At 37.2% G+C, this 27,427-nt stretch overlaps 2 protein-coding genes and 1 pseudogene across 3 annotated transcripts in view; all 3 read left to right on the top strand.

Moving 5' to 3' along the window:
- Positions 1 to 27,427, top strand: part of SLC35A3 (solute carrier family 35 member A3) — a gene marked incomplete at its 3' end in the record, with an annotated part of 131,451 nt that overhangs the window by 40,950 nt on the left and 63,074 nt on the right. The gene's annotated exons all lie outside the window — the stretch shown is intronic.
- On the top strand, positions 8,199 to 14,736 carry LOC308655487 (rho GTPase-activating protein 29-like; the record flags this gene model as incomplete). Its single annotated transcript, XM_081305590.1, has 4 exons — positions 8,199 to 8,246; positions 11,022 to 11,337; positions 11,459 to 11,567; positions 13,886 to 14,736. Exons 2-4 carry the CDS (start codon positions 11,050 to 11,052, stop codon positions 14,734 to 14,736), a joined length of 1,248 nt encoding a protein of 415 aa, XP_081161716.1. The 5' UTR covers positions 8,199 to 8,246; positions 11,022 to 11,049.
- On the top strand, positions 14,421 to 17,506 carry LOC308657306 (endoplasmic reticulum chaperone BiP-like; annotated as a pseudogene). The gene has a single exon. The product of its transcript is annotated as an endoplasmic reticulum chaperone BiP-like (transcript).

Raw genomic sequence — 27,427 nt, 5'->3', positions numbered from 1 at the left:
GTACATCTTCTATGAAACTACTGATTATATTTTAAATTATAATTGAATCTAACATTACTAGACATTGAGACTATAAATGTCTTAATAGCAGTAATTTACACATAAGTGATGTATTGTTGATATTGGGAACTGTCAACATTGTCCTTCCCCACAAAGAAGGGATCTTAGAATATACAAGAGCACTACAAATCTATAGGGTAAAAAGAATAACACTCCAGTCCCATAGAGCAGGAAAGAAATACCAGCAACATGAAAAGTCAAGGGAAGAAAATACCACAAACAATTGAAGACAATGCATCATTAGAAGAATTATCAGAAACAGCAGAAAAAAATGACAGAGAAAGATTTCAGGATTTACATTATTCAGATATTTTGGAATCTTGAAAAAGACATTAGACAACAAATACAGACAGTGAAAGATCACTTTAACAATGAGCTACATAAACAAATCCAAGAAGCAGAAGATAACATCTACAGGGAGATTGAGGATATATATATATATATATATATATATATATATATATATATATTTTTTTTTTTTAACAGAAATCCTTGAAATGAAAGAAATAATGAACCAAATTTAAAACACAAATGAGAGCATCACCAGCAGAGTATACAACTTAGAAGATAGGACATCAGACCACAAAGACAAAGTATATCATCTTGAAAAGAATGTAGACAAGCACAGCAAAAATGATAAGAAACCACAAGCAGAAAATCCAAGAAATATCGCATAGCATAAAAAGACCAAATTTAAGAGTCATTGAGATAGAGGAAGGCACAGAGGTTCAATCCAAAGGAATGAGCAATCTATTCAATGAAATAGTATCAGAAATACTTCCAGACATGAAGGATAGAATGGAAATCCAAATCCAAGAAGCCTACAAGACACCAAATGTGCAAAATCACAACAGACCCACACCAAGACACATTATTATGAAAATGCTCAATATACAGAAATAGGAGAGAATTTTAAAAGCCGCAAGCAAACAGAATCAGATTACTTATAGGGGTAAACCAATTAGGATAACGGCAGATTTTTCAACACATTCCCTGAGAGCTAGAAGATCCTGGAACAACATATTTCAAACTGGAAAGATAATGGGTTCCAACCAAGAATCTTGTATCCAGCCAAACTAAGCTTCAGATTTTAAGATGAAATAAAACTTTCCATGATAAACAAAAGTTAAAAGAATTTACAGCTAGAAAACCGACACTAAAACACATCCTTGGCAAACTATTTCATGAAGAGAAAATGAAAAACATTGATAACCGGCAGAAGGAGGTAGTACACTAAAAGAAAAACTAATCAAAGAGGAAACCAAGTCACATTAAGTAATAAAAATAAACAAATATGACTGGAAATACAGACCATATCTCAATAGTCACCCTAAACATTAATGGCTGAAACTCACCAATCAAAAGACATAGGCTAGCAGATTAGATTTTTAAAAAAGATCCAAGAATATAATGCCTACAGGATACTCATTTGATAGAAAAAGACATACACAGACTGAAGGTGAAAAGTTGGGAAAATCATACCACTCACATATAGTGAGGAAGCAATAGGGGTCTCCAAACTCATATCAAATAAAGTAGACTTCAACCAAAGCTAATCAAAAGGGATAAAGTTGGACGTTCCATACTGTTCAAGGGAACCATACATCAACAATACATAACAATCATAAATATATATGCCACAAACAATGGTGCAGCTATGCTCATCAAACTCCTCTCAAGTTCAAGAGTCAAATTGACCTCCCAGCACAATAATCTTGGGTGATTTTAACCCACCTCTCTCACCACTAGAGAGATCTTCCAAACAAAAGTTAAATAAACTTCAAGAAATAGTAAATGAATTCAACAAAGTAGCAGGATATAAAGTCAACACCCATAAATCAAAAGCATTTGTGTATATCAGTCACAAATCCTCTTAGCAGGAAATGAGGAAAACTCCCCATTCACAATATCCTGAAAAAAAAAATAAGATACCTGAGAATCAACAAAAGAGGTGAAATAACTATACAATGAAATCAACAGAACCCTACAGGGACACAGCCACATCAATGTTTATAGCAGCACAATTCACAATAGCTAAACTGTGGAGCCAACCTAGATGTCCTTCAGTGGATGAATGGATAAAAAAAGTGGCATTTATACACAATGGAAAACTACTCAGCCTGATAAAAGAACAAAATTATGGCATTTGCAGGTAAATGGATGGTGTTGGAGAAGATAATGCTAAATGAAGTCAGCCAATTCCAAAAAAAAACAATGTCAAATGTTTTCTCTGCTATAAGTGGGGTGACTTATAGTTGAGTTGGGAGGAACAGCATGGGAGGATGAGATTAATTCTAGGGAGGGGTGGGAGGGAAAGAGAGGGGGAAGGGGATTAGCAAGGATGGTGGAATGTGATGGACATCATTATACAAAGTACATATATGAAGACTTGAAATGGGTGTCAACATACCTTATATACAAACAGAGATATGAAAAATTGTGGTATATATGTGTATTACGAATTGTAATGCAAAAAAATAGAACATATATAATGGCATAAACTGACATGAACGTACTTTATATCCAGAGATACAAAAAATTGTGCTCTGTATGTGTAATAAGAATTGAAATGCATTCCAGTGTTGTCATGTATTTAAAAAATTAAATGAATTTATAAAAAAAGAAATAGCTTCACTAAATACAAGAGAGTCTACTTTGAATTCTATTTTATTCTGTTGATCTGCATGTCTCTTCCCAGGCCAAAAGCACACTGGCTTGAATCCTGTAGCTCTACAGTGAATTGTGAAGTCAAGTAGTCTAGATTCTCTAAAATTTCTTTGGCTCTCCTATATCTTTAACATTTTCATATAAATTTTAGAATCAACTTGTTAATTTCTGCATAAAAACATGCAGGGTTCTTCCAAAATCCTATATATTCAGCAATAAAAGAGAATAAAATCATGGCATTTTCAGATAAATGGATGGTGTTGGAGAAGATAATGCTCAGTGAAGCTATGCAAGCCCAAAGGAACAAATGCCAAATGTTCACTCTGATATAAGGAGGTGGATTCATAGTGGGGTAGGGAGGGGGAACAAGGGAGGACTCTGGAGCAGAGGGGTGGGAGGGGAAGGGAGAGAACATGGGGTTAGAAATGATGGTGGAATGAGAAGGTCATCATTATGCCAAATACATGTATGAAGACACTAATTGGTATGAATATACTTTGTATATGACTAGAGATGTGAACTATTGTGCTCTACATGTGTAATATGAATTGTAATGCATTCCACTGTCATAAGTACATAAAAATGTGTTTTATAAGAGATCAATAAATGAGATGCTTTTTATGTTAGAAATGCAAAATAATAGCTTTTTGTAATATGTAAGTAATCTCAAAGTCTAAAAATTATTCCAAGTACAATAACATGTGGTATATGTTTTTGTCATTTTACCCTTCTTACATACTAACATTTCTGTTGTAAGGACCGAGCTCCTTTGGAACATTTCAGCAATCATTAATGGCAAAAGCAGCTGCCACCCATAAGTTCAGAAAATGGAGATTTCCAGCAAGATGTCTATACTGTGAACGCATTTTCATATTTAGAGGTCTTAAATGCGAAGAGGTAAGATCTTTTGGAATCACAATTTTTTCTTTTGCTATCTACTTTTTTGTTATGATTTTACTTATTTAGAGATGTGTGTGTCCACACACAAACACACATTTAAATATATATAAATTTGTTGTTTGTACTCCTGGGAACTAAATTCAGGGTCTTGCACATGCCATATTTTTAGAGAGAGAGAGAGAAGAGAAAGAGAGAAGGAGAGGGGGAGAGAGAGAGAGAGAGAAGGAGAGAGAGAGATTTTTTTAATATTTATTTTTCAGTTTTTGGTAGACACAATATCTTCTTTTAAATTTTATTTTTATGTAGTGCTGAGGATCGAACCCAGCACCCCTCGCACACCAGGCAAGAGTACTACCGCTTGAGCCACATCCCCAGCCCATCTACCCTTTCTTAAAATTGTGTTTTGAAATGGGTTCTTGCTAGATTGGTCTGGCCTTCAACTTGTGAAATTCCTGTTTCAACCCATCAAGTAGCTGGAATCATGGGCATATGCCATCACACCTGGCTTGCCAGTACATGTTTAATAAAGTCCCACAGTTTATTTCTATAATTTTCTTCTTTGTTTTCCTGTTAAATGTAATTCACAAACCACAAATCGTACTTTTTAACATATTTTTGTCGTTATTAGTCGGCCTGTATTTTGCTTAGTTGTGAATAATTTTAAGGTGAGTCAATCAGTTTTCAAATATCATTTTCTTATAGTGTCTTCTTGTCTGCCATAAAAAATGCATGGCAAACTTAACCATCCTTTGCGGACATCGGAAACTTCGGGGGAAAATGCACTTATTTGGAGCAGAATTGTCCTGTGTTGCCAAAAAGGAGCCAGATGGCATTCCTTTCATAATCAAAATGTGTACTTTAGAAATTGAAAAGACTGCCTTGTGTTTACAAGTATGTTGTTTACTCTTAAAACTCTAAAAACATAAATGCCTTTTTGATTTGTCTTAATGAAAAAGAGACTTTAAGAAAATCAGCACTCTCCATTTGTAATAACTAAATTTATTCACATTTATTTGGAAAATGTTAATTTATTTGACTTCAACTTGTATTTTTTAAATACTAATAAAATTGAAGTAGATACATCAACTCTGTCTAGATGTCTGCATTTAGCCCTTTGTACTAAAGTAAAATATTGCATTCTGTTTTTCTTTTCTCTTCAAGGGAATTTATCGAGTGAGTGGCAACAAGGCAAAAATGGCAATACTGTGTCGAGCTCTGGAAAACGGAAGGCATTTAGTAGATCTCTCCGAATTTTCTTCACACGATATCTGTGAAGTGTTAAAATTTTACCTTCAGCAGGTTAAAGTTTTATTCTAAACCTACCATCAAATGCAAAGAGCAAAAATATTTTATATTTCATATTTTTCATTGGTATAGACTATGTCATCATCCCCCTCATTATTCTAAGATTTTATAATGATGTACTTTGATGTGGATATATTTCCATCCAGTATTCTGGCCACTCCATGAGCTCCGTCAGTTGTGAGCACTTTAGTTCTTGGAACTTTTCTTGATTTTTATTGCCATTCTCCCACCCCTGTACTTGAAGCTCTTGTTTGGAGATGTGTGTGTGTACACATACACAAACACACATATAAATATTTATAAATTTGTTATTTGTACTCATGGGGATTAACAATTCAGGGTCTTGCACTTGCTTGGCAAGCATACTTGTTCTCCAGTTCCCTTACCTTTTCTTTATTGTTCTTTTTTTCTTCAAAAACTTTCTAAGACATTTCCTTGTCTTTTTCTTCTTGAATAAGTAAATTACTCCATTTGTGAAATCATGCTTTAATATTCAAGAAGTCTGATTTTCTATTCTTTTGATAACATTTTTTAAATGATTATATGATGCTCTTTTATTGTGGATATTCACAGATTTTTCTCATTAAGGGTTCTTTTCTCTATTTGACCTCTAACCTTTGTAGAAATACAATGTGACCCTCATATATAACATTAAATTTTCTATAGCAACATAAAAATTAAAAATAAAGTGAAGCGAATTTTAATATATCATTTAACATTTTGAATATCTAGTTTTTCAAATTATGAGGTATTTTGTTTATTTATTTATTTGTATTGCAGCTCTTCTTCTTTGAAATATGGTATCTATTTTTCATTTAGAGCACATCTCAATTTAGATCAGTTGCATTTCCAGTGCTCTTTCACCATATCTGACTAGTTGCCAGCATATTGACAGCATCATTTTACACCTTCAATTTGTTCTTTATCTACCCATTTTGATTTTTGTCTTTCATGGTGTCTAGTTACATGAGTTTGGGCTTGAAATCACTTTGGAAGCACTTGAACACACATCAAGTCTTTTTAAAAACTTTGAACTTTACTATAAAGTGGTCTAGGTGGACTGTTTGGTATATGCCTAACTACATGTCTCTAGTTCCCTGTTCTGGCACTGGTGTGGTCCTCCTGGGATGGCATTTTTGTTAATTTTGATGGACACAATAATTTTAATTAATTTATTTATTTTTATGTGGTGCTGAGGATCAAACCTAGCGCCTCACACATGCCAGATGAGTGCACTACCACTGAGCCACAACCCCAGTCCCCCAGGAAAGGGTTTTTTCCTTGCCTAGAGATACAGTACCAATACTGTGGGAGCCAGGGTTACTAAGACTGTAGGATCTGTGCTTTCAGTGTGCATATAGCCAACATATCCCCATTTGAAGACAGTTACTTCTCTGTTCCTTATGTTTGGCATTGCCTCGATTCAGAGAGCCTCTGTATCCCATTGCCCAGAGAAAAATGTTCCAGAGTTTTAGAAAGGAGATTGCCCTAGTACATGGAGTGGAGACAGGATTCTATAGAGAGCTAAGCTTTCTCAGCTGGCCCACCTGCAACCTAAGCCAAGATCAGAGGACCTGGTAGTGATTGTCCACATCCCTTTAGGATTCTGAAAATCATGTTGAGTGACAAAGGGTCAGTTCTCTTGGAAATGCTGCATCAGGACTTATTCATCTGCTCTTCTACTTGTGAATTGTTGCTTTTGGTTTTCTCTATTTTCCTAGTCCTTATGAGCCTACTGTATTTTAGTGGAATTGCAGGAGGGAAAGAAATTAAGTATAAATTGCTGGATTTACAATGTTAGCCCAGGAAAGCACTGATAACCCTTTAATCACATTCTACAGACCCCTCAACTGAGAAATGGAGGCTGATACCTTTGAATGACTGGAAGTCTCATAATGTGTCATCCTTAACCTTGTTTAGTCAGTCAGGGAGAGGAGATGAATTGGGTCCAATACAATAAACTTGCATTCTGTTGAGGAATTTTGTATGTCTAAGACTTTCATTTGTGAAAGTGTGCTCAATTCTTGCAATAGTGTTAGAGAGTAGCCTTTATCTGACTCATTGACCTAAAGCTCCAAGAGGTGATGTGACTTGCCTCAGATCCCAGAGTGGTGAAGATAGAAACTGATCACAAGGCAACACCTTAACTTCCCACAGATATTATAGGACATCAGGTAGCTAACTGTTCACTGAATTTTCTATTGTAGATCAGTAGAAACATTGAAATTCATTATGGCAGTGGATATTTGTTGTAAGAACTACTTCTTTTGATCTATTCATGGCAAATCAGCCTGTTTTAAAGTTTCATGAGATGTTGACAGTATGTTTTTGTAGGTCATATTATCTTGTGCTGATCTTCATTCTTGCCCAAGTAAAATCTGTGCCCTTTAGCACTTGGATATTTTTACCCCTTACTCATAAAATCCGTGGGTTTCTGATTCATTTTATAGATTTTGTTCACTATTCTATGTTTGTTCCAGTAAAACAGCTGAAGATTATGCTATTTGGGGGGCAGATGTGAATATAATGTGTTTAGGATAGAGATGAAGAGTTTTAAAATCCCATAATGAAGCTTAAAGCTTAAACTTCATTTAAAGTTTAGAATTTCACTCATTATCTATTAATTTGTTATTAACATAAATATAATTTATAGTCAAGATTTTGACTTGCTTTCTAAGTCACTTCTCTACCAAACATATATATTTTATTTTATGGGCAGGGATGAAGCTGAGTACTAGAGTGCTTGCATAGCATGCTTGAGGTCCTAGCTTCAATCTCCAGTACTGAAAAAGATATCAATAAATACAGATTGACTTTAGAAAATTTTGTTAATCTAAAGGGACATGCTAAATTATTTGAGCAATTCTCACTTATAGTTGATTTAACAAAGAAAACAGGCAGAAGATTTTTTCAAAATATTTATTTTTTGGTTGTAGCAAGATGCAATACCTTTATTTTGTTTATTAATTTTTATGTGGTGCTGAGGATCAAACCCAGGTCCCCGCATGTGCTAGGCAAACACTCTACCTCTGAGCCACAACCTCAACCCAAAGGTATTTTAATATAATTTTGTTTCTTTAGCTACCAGAACCATTGGTTTTATTCCAATGGTACCAGGAATTTATGGAGCTTGCAAATGTCATCCAACATATTAACCAAGAACAGGACACCAAAAGGGACAACTCTGAAGACAACACATCTCCAAATATGTGTACGGAAATCAACCAAATTATTCTCAAAACCAAGGACCTTCTAAGAAAATTGCCACCGTCCAATTTCAACACTCTACATTACCTTATCATCCATCTTAGGAGGTAAGAATTTTTATACCATCTTAGCCATTTTTAATTGAACAGGGCAATAGTATTCAGTACATTTATATTGTTGTGTTATGATTTTCAAAATGATTTTTAGGATGTTTTTATTATGTGTTGGGAGAGGGAGACATTGAATACATGTTCATGCAGCAAACATGGTTCCCTCAGGTGCTTCCTGTGTGTGAGACTCTGGCTGGGGAAACTAGGATGGAAGTATAGGGTTTCTGCTATTTGTGGGCTTATCCTCTTGGGGTACAGATCTGTATATAACCACAGTTCACCATCATCCTTTTCTAGTAGCTGTGCACAGCTTGTAGGCATGCAGAGGAAGTTTTGGGGGTAGGAATAGAGCAGAAGAGGCAAAAGGCCTTGTGTCTGATTTCAAGAACTGAGTGGTGATTTGGTAGTGAACGTGCAGAAGAGCATACGAGGCAGAGAGAAACAGACACGGAGACACAAGAAAGCATTTTGCATTTAGAAAATTTGATTTCATTAGGCTACAATATAGCGAGCAGTAGCAGGAACGGTGCTACCCTTCCTAGAGACTTGATAAAACATTTTACCTACCTGGCAGATTAGTTGACCATGTTGTTTCTATACCCACTAAAGAACTTGGAATCAGGAATTTCACATATTCAGATTTGCCTGCTAGACCTTTCTGACAACAATTAAGATCTCCTTTTTAAATTTTTTTTAAATTTATTTTTTCTGGCTGGAATTTTGGCTCAGCAGTAGAGCATGTGCAAGGCCCTGGGTTTGAACCTCAGCCCCACATACAAATAAATAAATAAAATAAAAAAAAATAAAAAAAAATTTAGTAGTTCAAATCAGTTATACATGACAGCAGAATGCTTTTAAATCCATTGTACACAAATGGAGCACAAATTTTCTTTTCTCTGTACATGATGTAGAGTCATACCACGTGTGCCATCATACATGTACTTAGGGTAATGATGTTTGTCTCATTCCACTATGTTTCCTACCCCGTACCCCTCCTCTTCCTTCCCTCTCCTGAGCCCAACCAATGTTCCTCCATCCCCAGAGACCCAATTATGTATCAACATTTATTTATCAGAGAGAATTTTGGCCTTTGATTTTGGGGGATTGGCTTACTTCATGATATTCACCAACTCCATCCTTTTACCTATAAATGCCATTATTTTATTCTCTTGTGATTCTGAGTAATAGTCCATTGTGTATATATACCACAGTTTTTTTTAACTATTCATATCTTGAAGGGCTTCAAATTATTCCATGAAATAGAAAAGGAGGAAACCCTTCCAAACTCATTCTGTGAAGCTAGTGTCACCCTGATACTGAAACCAGCCAGAGACACATCAAGGAAAGAAAATTTCAGATCCATATCTACCTGATGAACATAGATGCAAAAATTCTCAATAAAATTCTGGCAAATCACATACAAAAACATATAAAAAAAAACAATGCACCATGATCAAGTTGTGTATTCCAGGGTTTCAAGGTTGGTTCAACATACAGAAATCAATAAATGTAATTCATCACATCAATAAACTTAAAGAGAAGAAACCTATGATTATACCAATTGATGCAGAGAAAGCATTTGACAAAATACAGTACCTTTTCATGTTCAAAATATTAGAAAAAGTAGGGGTAGTAGCAATATACCTCAACATAGTGAAAGCTCTCTATGCTAAACCTAAGGCTAACATCATTCGAAATGAAGAAAAATTGGAAGCATTCCATCTAAAAATTGTTCAACATAATGCTTGCCACTCTAGCCAGAGCAATTAGATGAAAGAAATTCAAGGGAATACAAATAGGAAAAGAAGAACTTAAATTACCATTCCTTGCCAACGACATAATTTTATACTTGGAGGATCAAAAAAACTCCACAAGAAAACTTCTAGAATAATAAATGAATTTGGCAAAGTAGCAGGATATAAAATTAATACCCATAAATCAAATGCATTTCTATACATCAGTGATGAATCCTCTGAAAGACAAATAGCAAAACTACCCCATTCACTATATATATATATATATATATATATATATATATATATATATATATATATATATATATCACAGCTTTTTCACCCATAGATGAATCTAGTATCATCCTGATAGCTAAACCAGGCAGAGAGAGATTTCTTTGGATAGTCATAGAAATAACAAGCTGAGAGTGTTTGAAGTAAAACCAGAACATTGATAGTGGCAACAGAACAGAGAGATGTTCAGGAGAGAGAATCATCTAGGCTAGAAAACTAGCTGTGGGCAGCTGGGAGTGTGTCTAGTGATAGAACACTTGCCTAGCACATGTGAGACACTGGGTTTGATACTCAGCACTGCATAAGAATAAATAAATAAATAAAATAAAGGTATTGTGTCCATGTCTAGGTAAAAATTATTTTTTTAAAAAAGAAAACTAACTGGGAAGTGAGAGAGAAATTGACAGTGCCAGTTTCCAGTATAAGAAATGGGGAGTATATCCGACATACATTGATAGAGCAATTTTTAGAGGTGTTTTTCTTCCTTCTGTTACTGAGTTCAGTAGTTCCTTCTACTTACATGCATTTTATCCTAATATAGTACTCTGAAACTCAGTTTGGTGTGTGGTAAGTATCATAATGAAACAAAGGATTCTTTCCCTAGACCTACCTAACTTGACCCTTGACAAATGTTTTGTAGACTTCTATAGCCCGAGTTATCTCCAAACTTCTCAATTCATAGTAAACTACCATTAAGGACCTCTATTAGGCAAATCTCATACACTTTATGTGTTCTTCTTTTCAGGGTTGTAGACCATTCTGAAGAGAACCTGATGAACTCAAAAAACTTGGGGGTGGTATTTGGACCCTGTCTCATGAGGCCCAGGCCTACAACCACTCCTTGTACCATCTCCTCCTCTCTTGTTGCCTATGCCAATCAGGCCCTGTTGGTAGACTTCATCATTACCAATGCACAGATGATCTTCGATGGGTCCCTAGAGCCACAAAATGTTTCATCTAATACTGACGTTGTTGCACCTCGGGTGGATATAAGCCCTCCTTCCAAACCCATAATATCAACAGAACATTCCACAAAGTCACAATATTTTTCTACAAAGCAAGTGAGTTTTGACCATTTCAGAATTGGATTAAATTTGTGATGTTTATGTTAACAAGTTAATAATCTTTGAACTGTTTGAGATGTGTTTTGCTTTTAGTTTAAAACTTTTCTTGTATCAATAGGATATTCACACTGCAGATATTGAAATTAAAAATTATGAATTGGCTACATCATTTGAGGAATCAGAATGCAAGCAAAATGCATTGGAAAAAAGGGATGCATATCTCATTGGTGAGTGGTCATGTAACATATATCTTTGCATATTTCAAACCTTGCCAAGAAGTCATGATTAAAAACCAAGGTGAGGGCTGGGCTTGTAGCTCAGTGGTAAAACATTTGCCTCGGCATGTGTGAGGCCATGAGTTGGATCCTCAGTACCATATAAAACAAATAAATGAAGATAAAAATATTGTGTCCATCTACAATACTCATCCTTTAAAAAAAAGGTTAGTTTAGTTGAGGTAAGTTCAAACTTCAAGGTTTTATTATTTAACTTTTCTAGCCATTGAGAAAGTTTAGTGAATGTCATTTAAATGAATGTCATGGGTTTTTTTCTTCCTTGTAAAAAGATATCTTGAAATTCATAAATTATTTTTGTTCACTTTCTGAGATTTGTTTTCACCTTTACTTCTTTGTCATCAATTAAAGTCAAAACAGAAAAAAAGCTGGACTCCTGAAACTCAAAAAAAAATAGACTCCTAAAGTTTTTTGATGTCCCTTTACCTGTGGCCTATCTTTAGCACATTAAGCACACATGTCTTCCATTTTCTTGGCTCCAGTCTTTTTGTTCTCTGTTTTTTGATCGTTTTATTTCAGTGAATGGTTTCTGGTAAGGGGGTTGAAAACCTTTCATTCCTTACTGCTTTAGTAGAGCTGAATCTGAATAGTCACAAATGTTAATTTATGACATACATAGTCATAAATGTTAAATTTGATATATTAAATTAATGAAATATCAATGAGTGTAGCCTGAAAAAGTCTGAAAACAAAGACAGTCCATTACCTCTCTGCAAAGAAAAGCACTGGACTCACTTATTCCATTTATCTGATTTGATCTTATTAGCACTTCTGTGCTATGAATCTTGGCCTCATTTAAGCCATAGCTAACAGTCTGAAGAAGGTAAATAATGCCAAGTGTCATGTCCCTAAATTATTGTTGATTCAGGATTTGAACCTCATCCTGTCTCATTCCTAAATGGAACCTTGTTTCACTGTCCAATGAAATTTGATTCCCAGATAGGTATACTAATAACAATAAATAATTTAAAAATATTTGAAATTTTTATTACATACCAGGTAATTCTGAACCTTTTCTTTAGAAGATCATTAACACCACATGCCAACATATCTCCACATAGGAGTTTGTCTTGACAGAAGAAGGCAGGTAGGGCTAGTGCACTAGGCTTGCCCAGGGCAGTACTGGAGCAGGAGCTGCGACATCACCCAGGCAGCTAGAAGTGGTGCTAGAAGTTCTGCAGGACTGTAAATATGTTCTGGTGGTTGCCATCCAACCACAATGGCTCAGCTCCCTTCTATCAATGTGGAGAAGGGTCCAGGACAGCAAATCACATGAGCACTGCCTGGGAAGCAGGAAAGAGAGGCCAGAAGCCTCAGGTGAAGAAGGATGTCAGATGAGATGATGACCTGCGATCATCATCAAGTGATGCTGCTGTGCACCTGTCTGCAAACCACTGCCCAAGGATATGGGAGAAGGACCAGGTGGCAGGGATGAGGAATGTGGGCTATGAACAGGGCTGTTGGAAAGCCATCAGACCAGTGGCAAGGCACACAGTTGTCTGATGTTTCTCTGCAGGGAGATGAGGATCATGGCCAGATGGCTGCACCTTTCTAGCAACAGGAGCTTCTGGGGTACATGCAGCAAAGAGAGAGTGGGAGATGCTAGGGTTATAGGTGAGAAAACGGACCTTGGGACCAGACTAGAGGAGAAAGAGAAGGAGGTAAATCTGGAGTCTCCAGGACCAGTAGCACAATGGCAATTTTGACAGCTCTTCAACCTTCCTTTGTCCAGAGGATATTGCCATGTATTAGTGGATCAGCTGGGAGAGCATCCAAGTCCTCTCTGGTGTGTTGCCCTCAGTATGGACAGAATGTAGCTGGAAAGCAGATTAAGTGACAGGCAAAGTCCTTGGGATTCAGGACAAGGCGTTTGTTGGTGTAAAGAATAGTGTTACTGTTCTAGAGTTACCATTGTCTGCCTGTTGAAATCAGGAAAATCTTAACACAGAAAATATTGATTCATGGGTAGTACACTAAAACAAGTTATTACAGGAAGTGTTTTTTTTTTAACTTTATGTGCTTTGTGACTATTTGTTCTATTAAGATGAATCTTAAAAAGCAATGCTTTAATTAAAAATGTGCCTTTAATATTGTATGGATTTTTAATTCCTCTGCATAGATGACTGAGAAAATAATGTTGGAAAAGATATGTAAGACTCTGTTGTTTGAGAGAATGCCCATTCATAAATAACCACACTTCCTTATTAACCAAGCTTCATGAAGTTAAAAAAAAAAAATCTCTTCTATTTCAGATCACAAAGAACTTGAATCATCATCACAAAAGATGGACAATATGTGTAAAACCACAAAACCACTTAGTCTGAAATCTGATGTGACAACAAATGATATACAGAGGCCTATGCCAAGCCCCAAGATCAGATGTTGCTGTTTGCCTGTAGATAGGTTCCATCTTGCAAGCTCTCCTAATGAGAAAAACAGCAGAAATGTGGGAAATGTCAATTCAGACAAGTTTTGCCAGAATCTTACCTTTGAAGGACTTAATAGAAAAGATACCTCTACTACTGTTGGCTCCCAAATTAATGGTTTTGATCTGCAGATTCCACAAAAAACTCAGGAACAACAATGTGAACCAAAGAACTTAACTGGCAGGAGTGCAGTGATTGTGCCAAGTGTACTCCAGGAAAAAGTGACAATGAGCATCAAGGTTAGTGGTGACCATTCCAACGGTGCCACACAGCCCAACACACCAGCCAGTTCAGCAAGAGAGTCACCAGTGAGACTGTCCTCTCATTCTCACCGTCTTTCTCTTACAAGAGCACCCAGAATACTGCAGCCCCATCTCGGGACAACATTTTACAAACCACCTACCCCGACCAGCAAAGTCAGGGAGACTAAGGAGAGACCAGCTTCACCTTCAGCAGCAGTGCCTCCTAGCACAGCTCTTATTCCCCTGAGTCATGTGGAGAAATCTGTTCCAGAGGCAGACAGCACATCAGCTTATGCTTTGAAACCAGTTGCTGAGCCTAAAGAGAACTGTAAGGAGGTTGGCCTGCCTGACATGAATCCAATGTGCCAGGGACTCAGGCTAAAACAAATGGAAGAGTTACAAGACCCTGAATTTGAAATGCCACAGTTTCTGTAGGTTTTCAAAATTCAGTTTTTCTTTTTCTTGTTTCGTTTTTATGTATTGTATTTATTTTATGAAAGAATGTTGTAACAGAACCCCTTTTGTATAGGATTGCCAAAGTGTATATTTTGCCTTTTGGCCTGTATTGTGTTTGCTAGTCATATAGAATGATAGTGTTTTAGTCATATAGAATGTTAGTGCTCACTGGTATTGTCTTTAAATTCTGTGTTTTTGTAGTTATGTATAAAATAAGTATTATAATTTTAAATTTAATATAATTTTCTCTATAAAATGATTCATGTAAATGCATCCTTAATGTATAATATTGTTCTCAACAAATAGGGGCAGGAGGGGAAAATGAGCTTTATTTTGGAGCAAACCTGGTGCTGATTCATAAAATGCTTCTGAATGCAAGTGCCTGAAAAATGTTGATTGGGTATGAATATATTTTTTTCCCACATAATGTTCTAGTGCATCTTTGACCACTTGTGTTGTTATAGCATGTATGGAAGCATTGGCAATTCACTTAACTTTTTAAATATTTACATAGTGGCCTAAAAGCTTGCGAATCTGTGTTTACTGGCATTCTACTTGTCAATTTTTACATATGGTCATTAATACAATTGTAGAAAGAAAAGGCACTTCAATACTAAAAAGTTTGAGACATTGGCAGAGACAAGACAGACGGACAGAGTTGAGGCATCTCAAGTGTAAGAGACCTGTAACCTCACTCCTCTCAGCTGCGGCCTGTTGCTGGATTGCCTGCGACTTCTGGCTGTCTGCTGAGGAGAGCAACTGGCCAACAGCTAGGGCAAGATGAAGCTCTCTCTGGTGGCCACGGTTCTGCTGCTGCTCTGCGCAGCATGGCTGAGGAGGATGACAAGAAAAGGACATGGGTACGGTGGTCGGCATCGACCTGGGGTCCACTTACTCCTGCATCGGGGTGTTCAAGAATGGCCACTGGAGATCATCTCCAATGATCAGGGCAAGTGCATCAGGCCGTATTATGTGGCCTTCACCCCTGAAGAAGAACATCTGATCCGAGATACAGTCAAGAATCAGCTCACCTCAGATCCTGAGAACACAGTCTTCGATGCCCAGCGGCTCATTGGCAGCACTGGGAATGACCCTTCTGTGCAGCAAGACATCAAGTTCTTGCCTTTCAAAGTGTTTGAAGAGAAACATAAACATAAACCATACATTCAGTTTGATATTGGAGGTGGGCAAACTAAGACATTTGCTCCAGAAGAAATCTCTGCTATGATTCTCACTAAAATGAAAGAGACTGCTGAGGCTTATTTGGGAAAGAAGATTACCCATGCAGTTGTTACTGTATCAGCCTATTTTAATGATGCCACTGGCAAGAAACCAAAGATGCTGGAACTATTGCTGGTCTGAAGGTTATGAGGATCATCAATGAGTCTACAGCAGCTGTATTGCTTATGGTCTGGATAAGAGGGAGGGAGAGAATAACATCCTGGTGTTTGATCTGGGTGGTGGAACCTTCTATGTGTCTCTTCTCCCCATTGACAATTTGATGTCTTCGGAGTCATGGCCACCAATAGAGATACTCATCGGGATGGAGAAGACTTTGACCAGCGTGTTATGGAACATTTCATCAGGCTGTACAAAAAGAAGACTGGCAAAGATGTTAGGAAAGAAAACAGAGCTGTGCAGAAACTCCAGCGTAAAGTAGAAAAGGCCAAGTGGGCCCTGTCTGCTCAACATTAAGCAAGAATTAAAATTGAGTCCTTCTATGAAGGAGAAGACTTTTCTGAAACCCTGACTCAGGCAAAATTTGAAGAGAAAACATGAAGCCTGTTCAGAAAGTACTGGAGGATTCTGACTTGAAGAAGTCTGATATTGATGAGATTGTTCTTGTTGGTGGCTCTACTCAAATTCCAAAGATTCAACAACTTGTTAAATAGTTCTTGAATGGCAAGGATCCATCCTGTGGCATAAAGCCGGATGAGGCTGTTGCATATGGTGACACTGTCCAGACTGGTGTACTCTCTGATGATCAAGATACAGGTGACCTAGTACTGCTTCATGTATGTCCCCTGACACTTGGTATTGAAACTGTGGGAGGTGTCATGACCAAACTGATACCAAGGAACACTGTGGTACCCACCAAGAAGTCTCAGATCTTTTCTACAGGTTCTGATAATCAACCTACTGTTCCACTCAAGGTCTATGAAGGTAAAGGACCCCTGAAAAAAGACATCCACCTTCCGGGTACATTTGATCTCACTGGAATTCCTCCTGTGGGGTCCCCCAGATTGAAGTCACTTTTGAGATAGATGTGAATGTTATTCTTTGGGTGACAGCTGAAGGCAAAGGTAAAGAGAACAAAAATAAGATTACAATTACCAATGACCAAAATTGCCTGACACCTGAAGAAATTGAAAAGATGGTTAATGATGTTGAGAAGTTTGCTGAGGAAGACAAAAGACTCAAGGAGTGCATTGATACTAGGAATGAGTTGGAAAGCTACGCCTACTCTCTAAAGTATCAGATTGGAGATAAAGAAAAGTTGGGAGGCAAACTTTCCTCTGAAGATAAGGAGACCATGGAAAAAGCTGTAGAGGAAAAGATTGAATGGGTGGAAAGCCACCAAGAAGCTGACATTGAAGACTTCAAAACTAAAAAGAAGGAACTAGAAGAAATTGTTCAGCCAATTATCAGCAAATTCTATGGAAATGTAGGCCCTCCCCAAACTGGTGAAGAGGATACAGCAGAAAGAGATGAGTTGAAGACACTGATCTGCTAGTGCTGTAATATTGTAAATACTGGACTCAGAACTTAGGAGAAAACAGAGAACTGAAGTCTCGAATGTAATTGGAATCTTCACCTCAGAGTGGAGTTGAAAATGCTATAGCCCAAGTGGCTGTTTACTGCTTTCCATTAGCAGTTGCTCACATGTTTTGGGGAAGAGAGAGAGGAGGAATTGGCTATCTTAAAAAACTGGATATTAAAATGTGGGTCAGGATGTGTGTTCACCTCAGAAATGTTCTATTTAACAATTGGGTCATGCACATCTGGGGTAGGAACTTTTTTCTACCGTAAGTGACACCAATAAATGTTTGTTATTTTAAAAAAAATACTAAAAGTTTGGAACTGTCATGAAATAAAAATTTGTACAGATAAAGCTAAGGGAAAAAACACTATCAGAAGCATTAAAACCTTCTAAAGCCAAATAACTAAACTATATAATTTAAATTATATTTACATATTATATATTATATACTACATATTATAGATTTACATATATCTATATGATATATTATAAGTTGTTTATATATAATTATAATATTATCCATGTTTTATATATTATATTAATATTAATTGTACTAGTATAATGATTGTATTATTCTCTTATTAATAATGGAAATTATATTATTATATAATTACATTACAATGATATGCAATATCATATAAATTAATATAAATCTATTATATGATATATAATAAATATGTTATATATAATAAAATAATATTTATATATTATTTTATTATATGTATATATAATATATATGTATTTCATATATTATATATAATTTATATGAAATACATATGAATCATAAACATTTTGAAATGTAATATATATAATTTATATAATGCATATACTTATATATTAATATATATAATTTTTATATAAATATATAAGTATGTTATGTAAATATTATATAAATTATATATAATATATTATTATGAATATATAATATGAATATATAATATATTTATATATTAATATACATAAAATTTATATATATAATTTATATATTTTTATTGTGTATATATATGATAAAATAAATGTATTATGTATAATATAATATAAATTAGAATGTTATATAAATGTATTTAATTTATATTATATATGTAGTATATAATATGCAATACATTTATATAATATTATAATTTAAATTATATAGATAAATTATGTCTTATTTGGCTTTAGATGATTTTAATACATTTGATAGTTTTTAACCCCTTAACTTTATCTGTATAAATTTTTATTTTATGACATTTTTAACCTTTTTTGTATTTTTTATAATGGTCTTAAAAATGCGTGCTTCAGATATTTTTAATTTCAATGCATTTTCTCTTGACATTATGAGGGTTTGGTTAAAACCATTCCTTTGGATGTATGCCTGTAATCCCAGTAGCTTGGGAGGCTGAGACAGGTGGATCTCAAGTAGAAAGCCAGCCTTAGCAATGACAAAACTCTTAGCAACCCTGTCTTTAAATAAAATTCAGAATAAGACTGGGGATGCGGCTCAATGGTTGAGTGTCGCTTAGTTCAATTTCCAGTTCCCCCCCCAAAAAATCCTTTTGTATGAAATGTTTTGACTTATAGATCACTTTACATACTTTTTCTACCTGACTATCAACCAGTGAAAACGTATATGTCATTAGAATTGTGCAATAATTTATTTAAGTTTATTTTGGGAGTATACTAAATCACATTGTTTGCAATTTGAGAGATGTAGATGACTGAATGTGTTTCACTTATAAAATACCCAGTGTTTATAAACTAGTCCATTCCTGTTATTTTCTGGGTTTCCTCATCTTGCCTAAAATATGATGTAAAAGGGACAAAAATAAAATAGCCTTCTTTGGTATGTGTGAACTATATTGTGAGTCAATGTTTTTGTATGATCATATTATACTTGATAAAAATTATATGTACAGGTTTATACACACATTATTATATGTAAATTATTTCAAGTACAATAAGTTATTGTGGCTTCTCTGAAATTGTTGCCTCTTGGAGTATGATACTTTAAGATTATTAACTATTGACTCAGTGATCAACACATGGGCTCATCACTTGACTATGATATGAAATGGGTTTTAGGGCATGTTGTCTTATAGTTCTCCATAACATTAAGGACTAAGGAGAAATGAACAAATGGCCTTTTTAATGCTAAAGCCGATTTTTAGCCTTCCTTCTACAAAGTACAAGAATCAAATTGGTTTGAAAACTTAAAAATAAAATCAGAGCTAACATTTATTGAGCTTTGTGTATTTAGACTTTACCAAGTTGAAATTTCACAGCAACCTCTAATGGGTAAGGAAGCATTTTATAATTCCTGTGTTACAGATGAGGAAACTGAGGCTTAGCTAAGTGACATGCTTTTAGTTTTTAGAGATGCAGCAAGCAGAATTGAATCTCAAATACAGGGTTGTGAAACTTTGATTAGTGCTTCTTTTTTGGAGTACCAGAGAGCCACATCTGCCACAGTCTGGCTGGGCACAAAATCACGAGCAACTCACTGCCTTGTAGATTCAAACAGCAATTCTTTATTCCCGAACTCACACTGGCACTCTACAATCACGTTCTGGGGAAATTCACATTCTGGGCCAAATCCACTGGGCTCTGAATCCCAAATACTCTCTGAATCCCGCAAGAACTCAATGGGAACTCAAAGAGCGGGCAAAACTGAGGCAGCAGGATACGCCCTATTCCCAGCAGGGTACACCTTAAACCTGGAACAGCCCTGAACCCAGGGAGCGGGATACTCCCTAATCTCAGCAGGATACACCCTAAACCTGGATCCGCCCTGGTCCTTGAGCAAGGTCCCTTTACTCAAGCATACATGCAATGTCACTGCAAATGACCTGGGTCCAATATGGAGAGTCCTTCCTCTAAGCAACATTGGGTAGGCTGACAAAGAAATTGCCATGCGTCATTCCTACTTGGCAATGGCTCTCAGCACACATCCACAATCCTATTTTGTTTTTTATTTAGAGCAGGGTCTCACTGAATTTTTTAGCACCTTGCTTTTGTTTTGCCGAGGCTGGCTTTGAACTTGCAATTCTCCTGCCTCAGCCTCCCAGTGGGATTACAGACATGAGCCACTGTGCCTGGCTGGTTAGTGCTCTTAATGAATGTGATTACTAAATAATAGCAGGAAACACTGAACAATAGAAAATGCATCTTTCCATGTTTTTATTGTAAAATACACTTACAATTTGCCATTTAGACCATTTTGAAGTGTACAGTTAAGTCACACTAAGTATATTCACATTGCCCAAGGTGGCGTGTATTGCTGCATCATCAGTTGACTGAAAGCAGAAGGGGGGGAAAGGGATGTGAATGATGTGTGAAGCCTCTAATATAAGGGCATTCATTCTGTTAAAAATATAGAGCCCCATGACCTAATCACATGTTTTGACTTATTAATCACTTTACATACTTTTTCTACCTGTACTATCAACCAGTGAAAACATACATGTCATTAGAATTAAGAAACAATTTATTTAAGTTGATTTGGAGAGTATAGTAAGTCTCATTGTCCCTTTGGCTGCTGTCACAATGGTGATTGTCACAACATACTCATTTGGAAAGAACATATTCAGACCATAGCAACCATGTTTAATACACTTTAAAGAGAAATCCTGGATAATCATGGCCGCTGCGTACCGGGGGTTGCTGAAGTGCTGAGCGTGGTGCTCAGAGCAGCGGCTTTAAGTGAGATTTCGCGAAGCTTGTTAGAGTTCCTTTCACCCTTAATCTATAGCGGATCCCTTTGCCAAGCAGCACGAAGAACAAAGAGATCGAAAAGGAGATGCTTGGCTCCTGGATGCATTGCTGCTCAGAGCCTGAGGTGCTTTGCTCCCATCTGCTTCCTCTTTTGCTTTGCTCTGGGCAGAGAAGCTGAATGTGTAATGTGTAAGTACCCGAGGCAAAGAAAGCTCACTGCGCCCCGCTTTTCGAATATTTTTTATTCCGGGAGAGTTTGTGGATTGGGATTTTTTGCTGGGCCTTGGTTTCTGTGCGGAAAATTCACTCCGTGGGAGCCGCCATTTGCTTTCTGCTTGCTGTCTTGCTTGCTCTGTTTGCACTGTCTGGCAGCGGCATCTAGAGGTTGGAACTTGGCATTGCATCTAATAGACTTAAGAACTTTGTGAATAAGCCAATGTGTCAATAACAACTCATGCTCTTATCACCTTAGAGAAAAGACTTGTGGCTTATTAAGTCAACTTAGACGCTTACTTGCTATTCTGGATTGCCCCACGAGACGCAGAGGTCCAGATCCGCCAGCCACAGTCCACGCACTGTGGCGCGTGGCTGGAGGCCCGTCTGCCCACAGCAGACATACCTAGGTCCCGCTAGCCTCTGAGACACAGCTTGGCAGGAAGAAGTCTTTAGCCAAGCCTTCATGAAATAGCGAGCTGGGAGCTGAAGCCAACCGGGACGGACCAGTCCCACCCCTCCCTTCGGACACTCCAGCAAGGAGCCTGGGGCCCGCCATAGCAGAGAGGTGATGTCATTGGAGTTCAGCGACAGAATTCCTTCCCAGCAGAATCCACTTTAGCAGGTGTGTGACTCCCTCCCCATCCAGATACAAGCAGCCAGGAAACTTCATGGACCTCTCAGGGGTCGTGTCTGTAGGGAAGCAGAGGGGATCCCCGACCCCCGACCCCTAATATCACCCACGGTGACTCCCAAGGTCTTAGCCGCCAGTTTACCACAGCACTGGGGCTTAAATGGGACACGTGGTGGGGCTGCAAGTGTAATTAGATCTCTGGGGAACCACTTCTGGTGAACAGGACCTGGCTGGCTGGCTGACAGGAGGAAGGGGGGTAAGGGCCCAAGAAGTGAAAAGGCTCTGGACTGACAAGTCTGAGAGACTCCCAGGAGACTCCTTACAGGGATTGCTAGGGGCAGGTAGAGAGCAGAAGCTCCACTCAGAGGGCACAGCTCCACCTACTGGAAGAGAAGAAAATGGATCTCTAAGACTTCAATATTTTTTTTCTTCTCTCTCTGTTCCTTTCTCCCCTTTTCCTTCTCTCTTTCTTTCCCATTTCAAGTTTTATTGTTCTTTTCATTCTCCTCTAATCTATCTATCTCTCTCTCCTTATTTCTTTTTAAGAGCACCTTCATTCCCCTACCCCCCAACTTTCATCTCAAGCATTACGTCTTCCATTACATGTAATTGTCTAAATGCAAATAGGTGAATGTCTCGAGGCTGTCTATAGGGCTCCTAAATACCTAGCTACTACCAACACCCTGATCCAATTGCCTGTTAGTATCCACCTTCAGTAGAGCAATCTTCCAAAGTAGCCAAGACATACTAACCCTCGTACCATCATAGCACCTAACCTAAACGTATAGTCCTAAGAACAAACAACAAATCACTATATGCATACAGAACCTGGAAGCCTTTTATGAATTGAATGAATCAGCTTTAAAGTACAATAAAGCCCAACATTTCTAGACATAATCTCCCACCACAAAGGAGAGACAACAGAGATATACAAAGCCAAAACAAATGTATAGGAGAAAGCAGTTACAAAGCAGTCCAACAGAGCTGGAAAGTAACGTGAACAACATGAAAAAACAAGGGAAAAAAGGACTACAAACAATGCAGGACAACTTAAATCTACAGTAGGACCTAGAAGCATCAGAAACATGGACAGGGAAAGAAATCAAGGCATACCTAACTCAGATGGAACGGAATATCAGAGAAGACATGAGACAGCAAGTCCAAGCATTGAAAGTATATTTTGAAAACGAACTAAACAAACAAATTCAAACTGCAAAGAATGAGCTTTACCAGGAGATAGAGATTTTAAAAAAAAACAGTAATCCTAGAGATGCAAGAAACCATAAACCAGATTAAAAACTCTAACAAGAATATTACAAATAGACTAGATCAAGTAGAAGGCAGAACATCAGATAATGAAGACAAAGTTTATCAACTTGAAAAGAATATAGTCAACACAGAAAAGATGCTTAAATCTCACAAGCAATCTATCCAAGAGATATGGGATCTCATAAAAAAACAAATTTGAAAGTCATTGGGATAGAAGAAGGCACAGAGGTTCAAACCAAAGGAATTGACAACTTATTAAATGAAATAATCCTAGAAAACTTCCCAGAGATGAAAAATGGAATGGATTGCCAAATCCTGGAAGCCTACAGGACCCCAAACATCCAAAACCATAATAGACCAACTCCAAGACATGTAATTATGAAGATAGCCAACATACAGAACAAGGAGAGAATATTAAAAGCTACGAGAGAAAGGAGGCAGATTACATTCAGGGGTAAACCAATTAGGTTAATGACTGATTTTTCATCACAGACTTTGAAAGCGAGAAGATCCTGGAACAACATATTTCAAACGCTGAAAAATAATGGATTCCAACCAAGAATACTGTATCCAGCAAAATTAAGCTTCAGATTTGACAATAAAATTAAAATCTTTCATGATAAACAAAAGCTAAAAGAATTCGCAGCCAGAAAACCAGCACTGCAAAGCATTTTGAGCAAAATACTACAAGAAGAGGAATTGAAAAATAGTGCCCAAAACTAACAGTGGGAGGTATCTCAGTAAAGGGGGAGAAAAATAACCAAAGAGGAAAAACTAGCCAAACTAAATACATAAAAAAATAAACATGACTGGAACTACAAACCATATTTCAATTGTAACCTTAAATGTTAATGGCTTAAATTCACCAATCAAGAGACATAGGCTAGAAACCTGGATTAAAAAAACAAATCCAACAATATGCTGCCTTCAGGAGACTCATAGGAAAAGACATACACAGGCTGAAGGTAAAAGGTTGGGAAAAATCATACCACTCACATGGCCCTCGGAAGCAAGCAGGAGTGGTCATACTCATATCGAATAAAATCAACTTCAAACCTAAGTTAATCAAAAGGGATAAAGAAGGACACTATATACTGTTAAAAGGAGCCATCCACCATCAAGACATAATAATTATCAATTTGTATGCACCAAACAATGGTGCTGCAACGTTCATAAAACAAACTCTCCTCAAGTTCAAGAGTCAAATAGACCACAACACAATAATTATGGGGGACTTCAACACACCGCTCTCGCCATTGGACAGATCCTCTAGACAAAAGCTGAACAAAGAAACTATAAAACTCAATAACGCAATCAATAACCTAGACTTAACTGACATATATAGAATATATCAACCATCATCAAGTGGATACACGTTCTTCTCAGCAGCACATGGATCCTACTCAAAGATAGACCATATATTATGCCATAGGGCGACTCTCAGTAAATATAAAGGTGTGGAGATAATACCATGCACCATATCTGATCATAATGGAATGAAACTGGAAATCAATGATAAAAGAAGGAAGGAAAAACCCTACATCACATGGAAAATGAACAATATGTTACTGAATGATCAATGGGTTACAGAAGACATAAAGGAGGAGATAAAAAAATTCTTAGAGACAAATGACAATACAGACACAACATACCGGAATCTATGGGACACAATGAAAGCAGTTTTAAGAGGGAAATTCATTTCTTGGAGTTCTTTCCTCAAAAAAAGAAAAAACCAACAAATAAATGAACTCACACTACACCTCAAAAACCTAAAAAAGGAAGAGCAAAACAACAGCAAATGTAGTAGAAGATAAGAAATAATTGAAATTAGAGCAGAAATCAACGAAATTGAAACAAAAAAACATTGAAAAAATTGAAAAAACTAAAAGTTGGTTCTTTGAAAAAATAAATAAGATCGACAGGTCCTTAGCCATGCTAACGAAGAGAAGAAGAGAGAGAACTCATATTACTAACATACGGGATGAAAAAGGCAATATCACAACAGACACTACAGAAATACAGAAGATAATTAGAAAGTATTTTGAAACCCTATATTCCAATAAAATAGAAGATAATGAAGATATTGATAAGTTTCTAAAGTCATACAATCTGCCCAGATTGAGTCAGGAAGACACACACAATTTAAACAGACCAATAACAAAAGAAGAAATAGAAGAAGCCATCAAAAGACTACCAACAAAAAAAAGCCCTGGACCGGATGGGTATACAGCGGAGTTCTACAAAACCTTCAAAGAAGAATTAATACCAATACTTTTCAAGCTATTTCAAGAAATATAAAAAGAAGGAGTTCTTCCAAATTCATTCTATGAGGACAACATCACCCTGATCCCGAAACCAGACAAAGACACTTCAAAGAAAGAAAACTACAGACCAATATCTCTAATGAACTTGGATGCAAAAATTCTCAATAAAATCCTGGCGAATTGAATACAAAAGCATATCAAAAAAATTGTGCATCATGATCAAGTAGGATTCATCCCTGGGATGCGAGGCTGGTTCAATATACGGAAATCAATAAATGTAATCCACCATATCAATAGACTTAAAGACAAGAACCATATGATCATCTTGATAGATGCAGAAAAAGCATTTGACAAAGTACAGCATCCCATTATGTTCAAAACACTAGAAAAACTAGGGATAACAGGAACTTACCTCAACATGGTAAAAGCTATATATGCTAAACCTCAGGCTAGCATCATCCTAAATGGAGAAAAACTGAAGGCATTCCCTCTAAAATCTGGAACAAGACAGGGATGCCCTCTATCACCACTTCTATTCAATTTAGTTCTTGAAATACTGCTAGGAGCCACAAGCAAATAATACGATGTATGGCACCTTTGGTTGTAAAGTGACGGCCAGCTAGCCACTGAGATTTGATTATGCTAAGATTTACATTCATATGGAAATTGGACTCCCGCTGTTCACCTTGGCCTACTACCGGACTCATGTTACGGGGACTCATGGAGAGTTCCCATTGGTTGGGGAAGGATAGTAGGAGGGAATTCCGGAGGTGGTCCCAGGAGACCGGCGGTTCCGGGAGACGCGCGGTTCCGGTCAGACGCCCGCGTGGGAGGACCGGTTTTTGGCTTGCTGGTGCTGAGAGTGTTGGCGGCTTTTTCAAAATAAAGTTTTGTTCCTGCTTGAGTGGCTCGTGATTCTGTGCCCAGCCAAGACTGCGGCATTTGGCGGCCCGCACGGGGAACGCCTGGAACTTAGAGGTGAGTATAATTGCTCGCCCCTGAGGGAAGGCGACAGGATGGGTGACTATCTCAAAAAACAATGTGTTCTTGTTTTGATTTATTTTGTTTTTATTTCAAGCTCCCTAGCCCTAGAATTTTCTCAGGCGAACTGGAAAAAATGGTTGGCTCAAGGTTTGAAGTTATTCGGCCCTGAGAAAGAGAAAATAGATACAACCATTCTCTGTTCCGTTTTTGTTTCTTTCTGTTTCGGCTTTGTTTTATGCTATCTTATTGGGTTATGTTACCTTTATAGTAGATTAGAATCCAGTAAAAAACAAACCGAAAAACTGCTAAGTAAATTGTTAGAGGTCCAGACTATGGTAGAAAAAACGCTAGGTCAAGCAAACGAGAAGGTCTCTCAAGCTAGTCAGACAGAGGGGAATTTAAAGAAAGCAAGCTTAGAGGAAAAGCAGCCATCAGGTGGAGAATTACAACAGGAGGCTGCTACTAACTCCGTTCTATCACCAGAGGGCGTAACTCAACCAACAGCTCCATCTACCGCTGAGCAGCCCTCAACTCCCGTAGTTGATGGACGGAATTCTGAGGCAGGACCCCAAAGATTAGCATGCCCTGTACTTGAGCAGGCAGGAGGGCAACGAATTCACCGTGCTTTAGATTTCAAAACAATAAAGCAATTAAAGGAGGCTGTAACGACCTATGGGCCGCAAGCTCCCTTCACAATAAGCATGGTCGAATCTGTTACCAACTTGGACATGACACCAGCAGATTGGGCTAACATGTGTCGATCTGTGCTAAACGGAGGACAATATTTGTTATGGAAGGTTGCCAATGAGGAATTTTGCATGGAGACAGCTAGGCGAAATGCAGAAGCTGGTTACC

This window comes from Spermophilus citellus (assembly GCF_964194105.1).
Source record: "Spermophilus citellus genome assembly, chromosome: 9".
Lineage (NCBI taxonomy): Eukaryota > Metazoa > Chordata > Mammalia > Rodentia > Sciuridae > Spermophilus > Spermophilus citellus.
The sequence above is the reverse complement of the archived record's forward strand: the minus strand, read 5'-3'. Positions and strand labels throughout refer to the sequence as shown.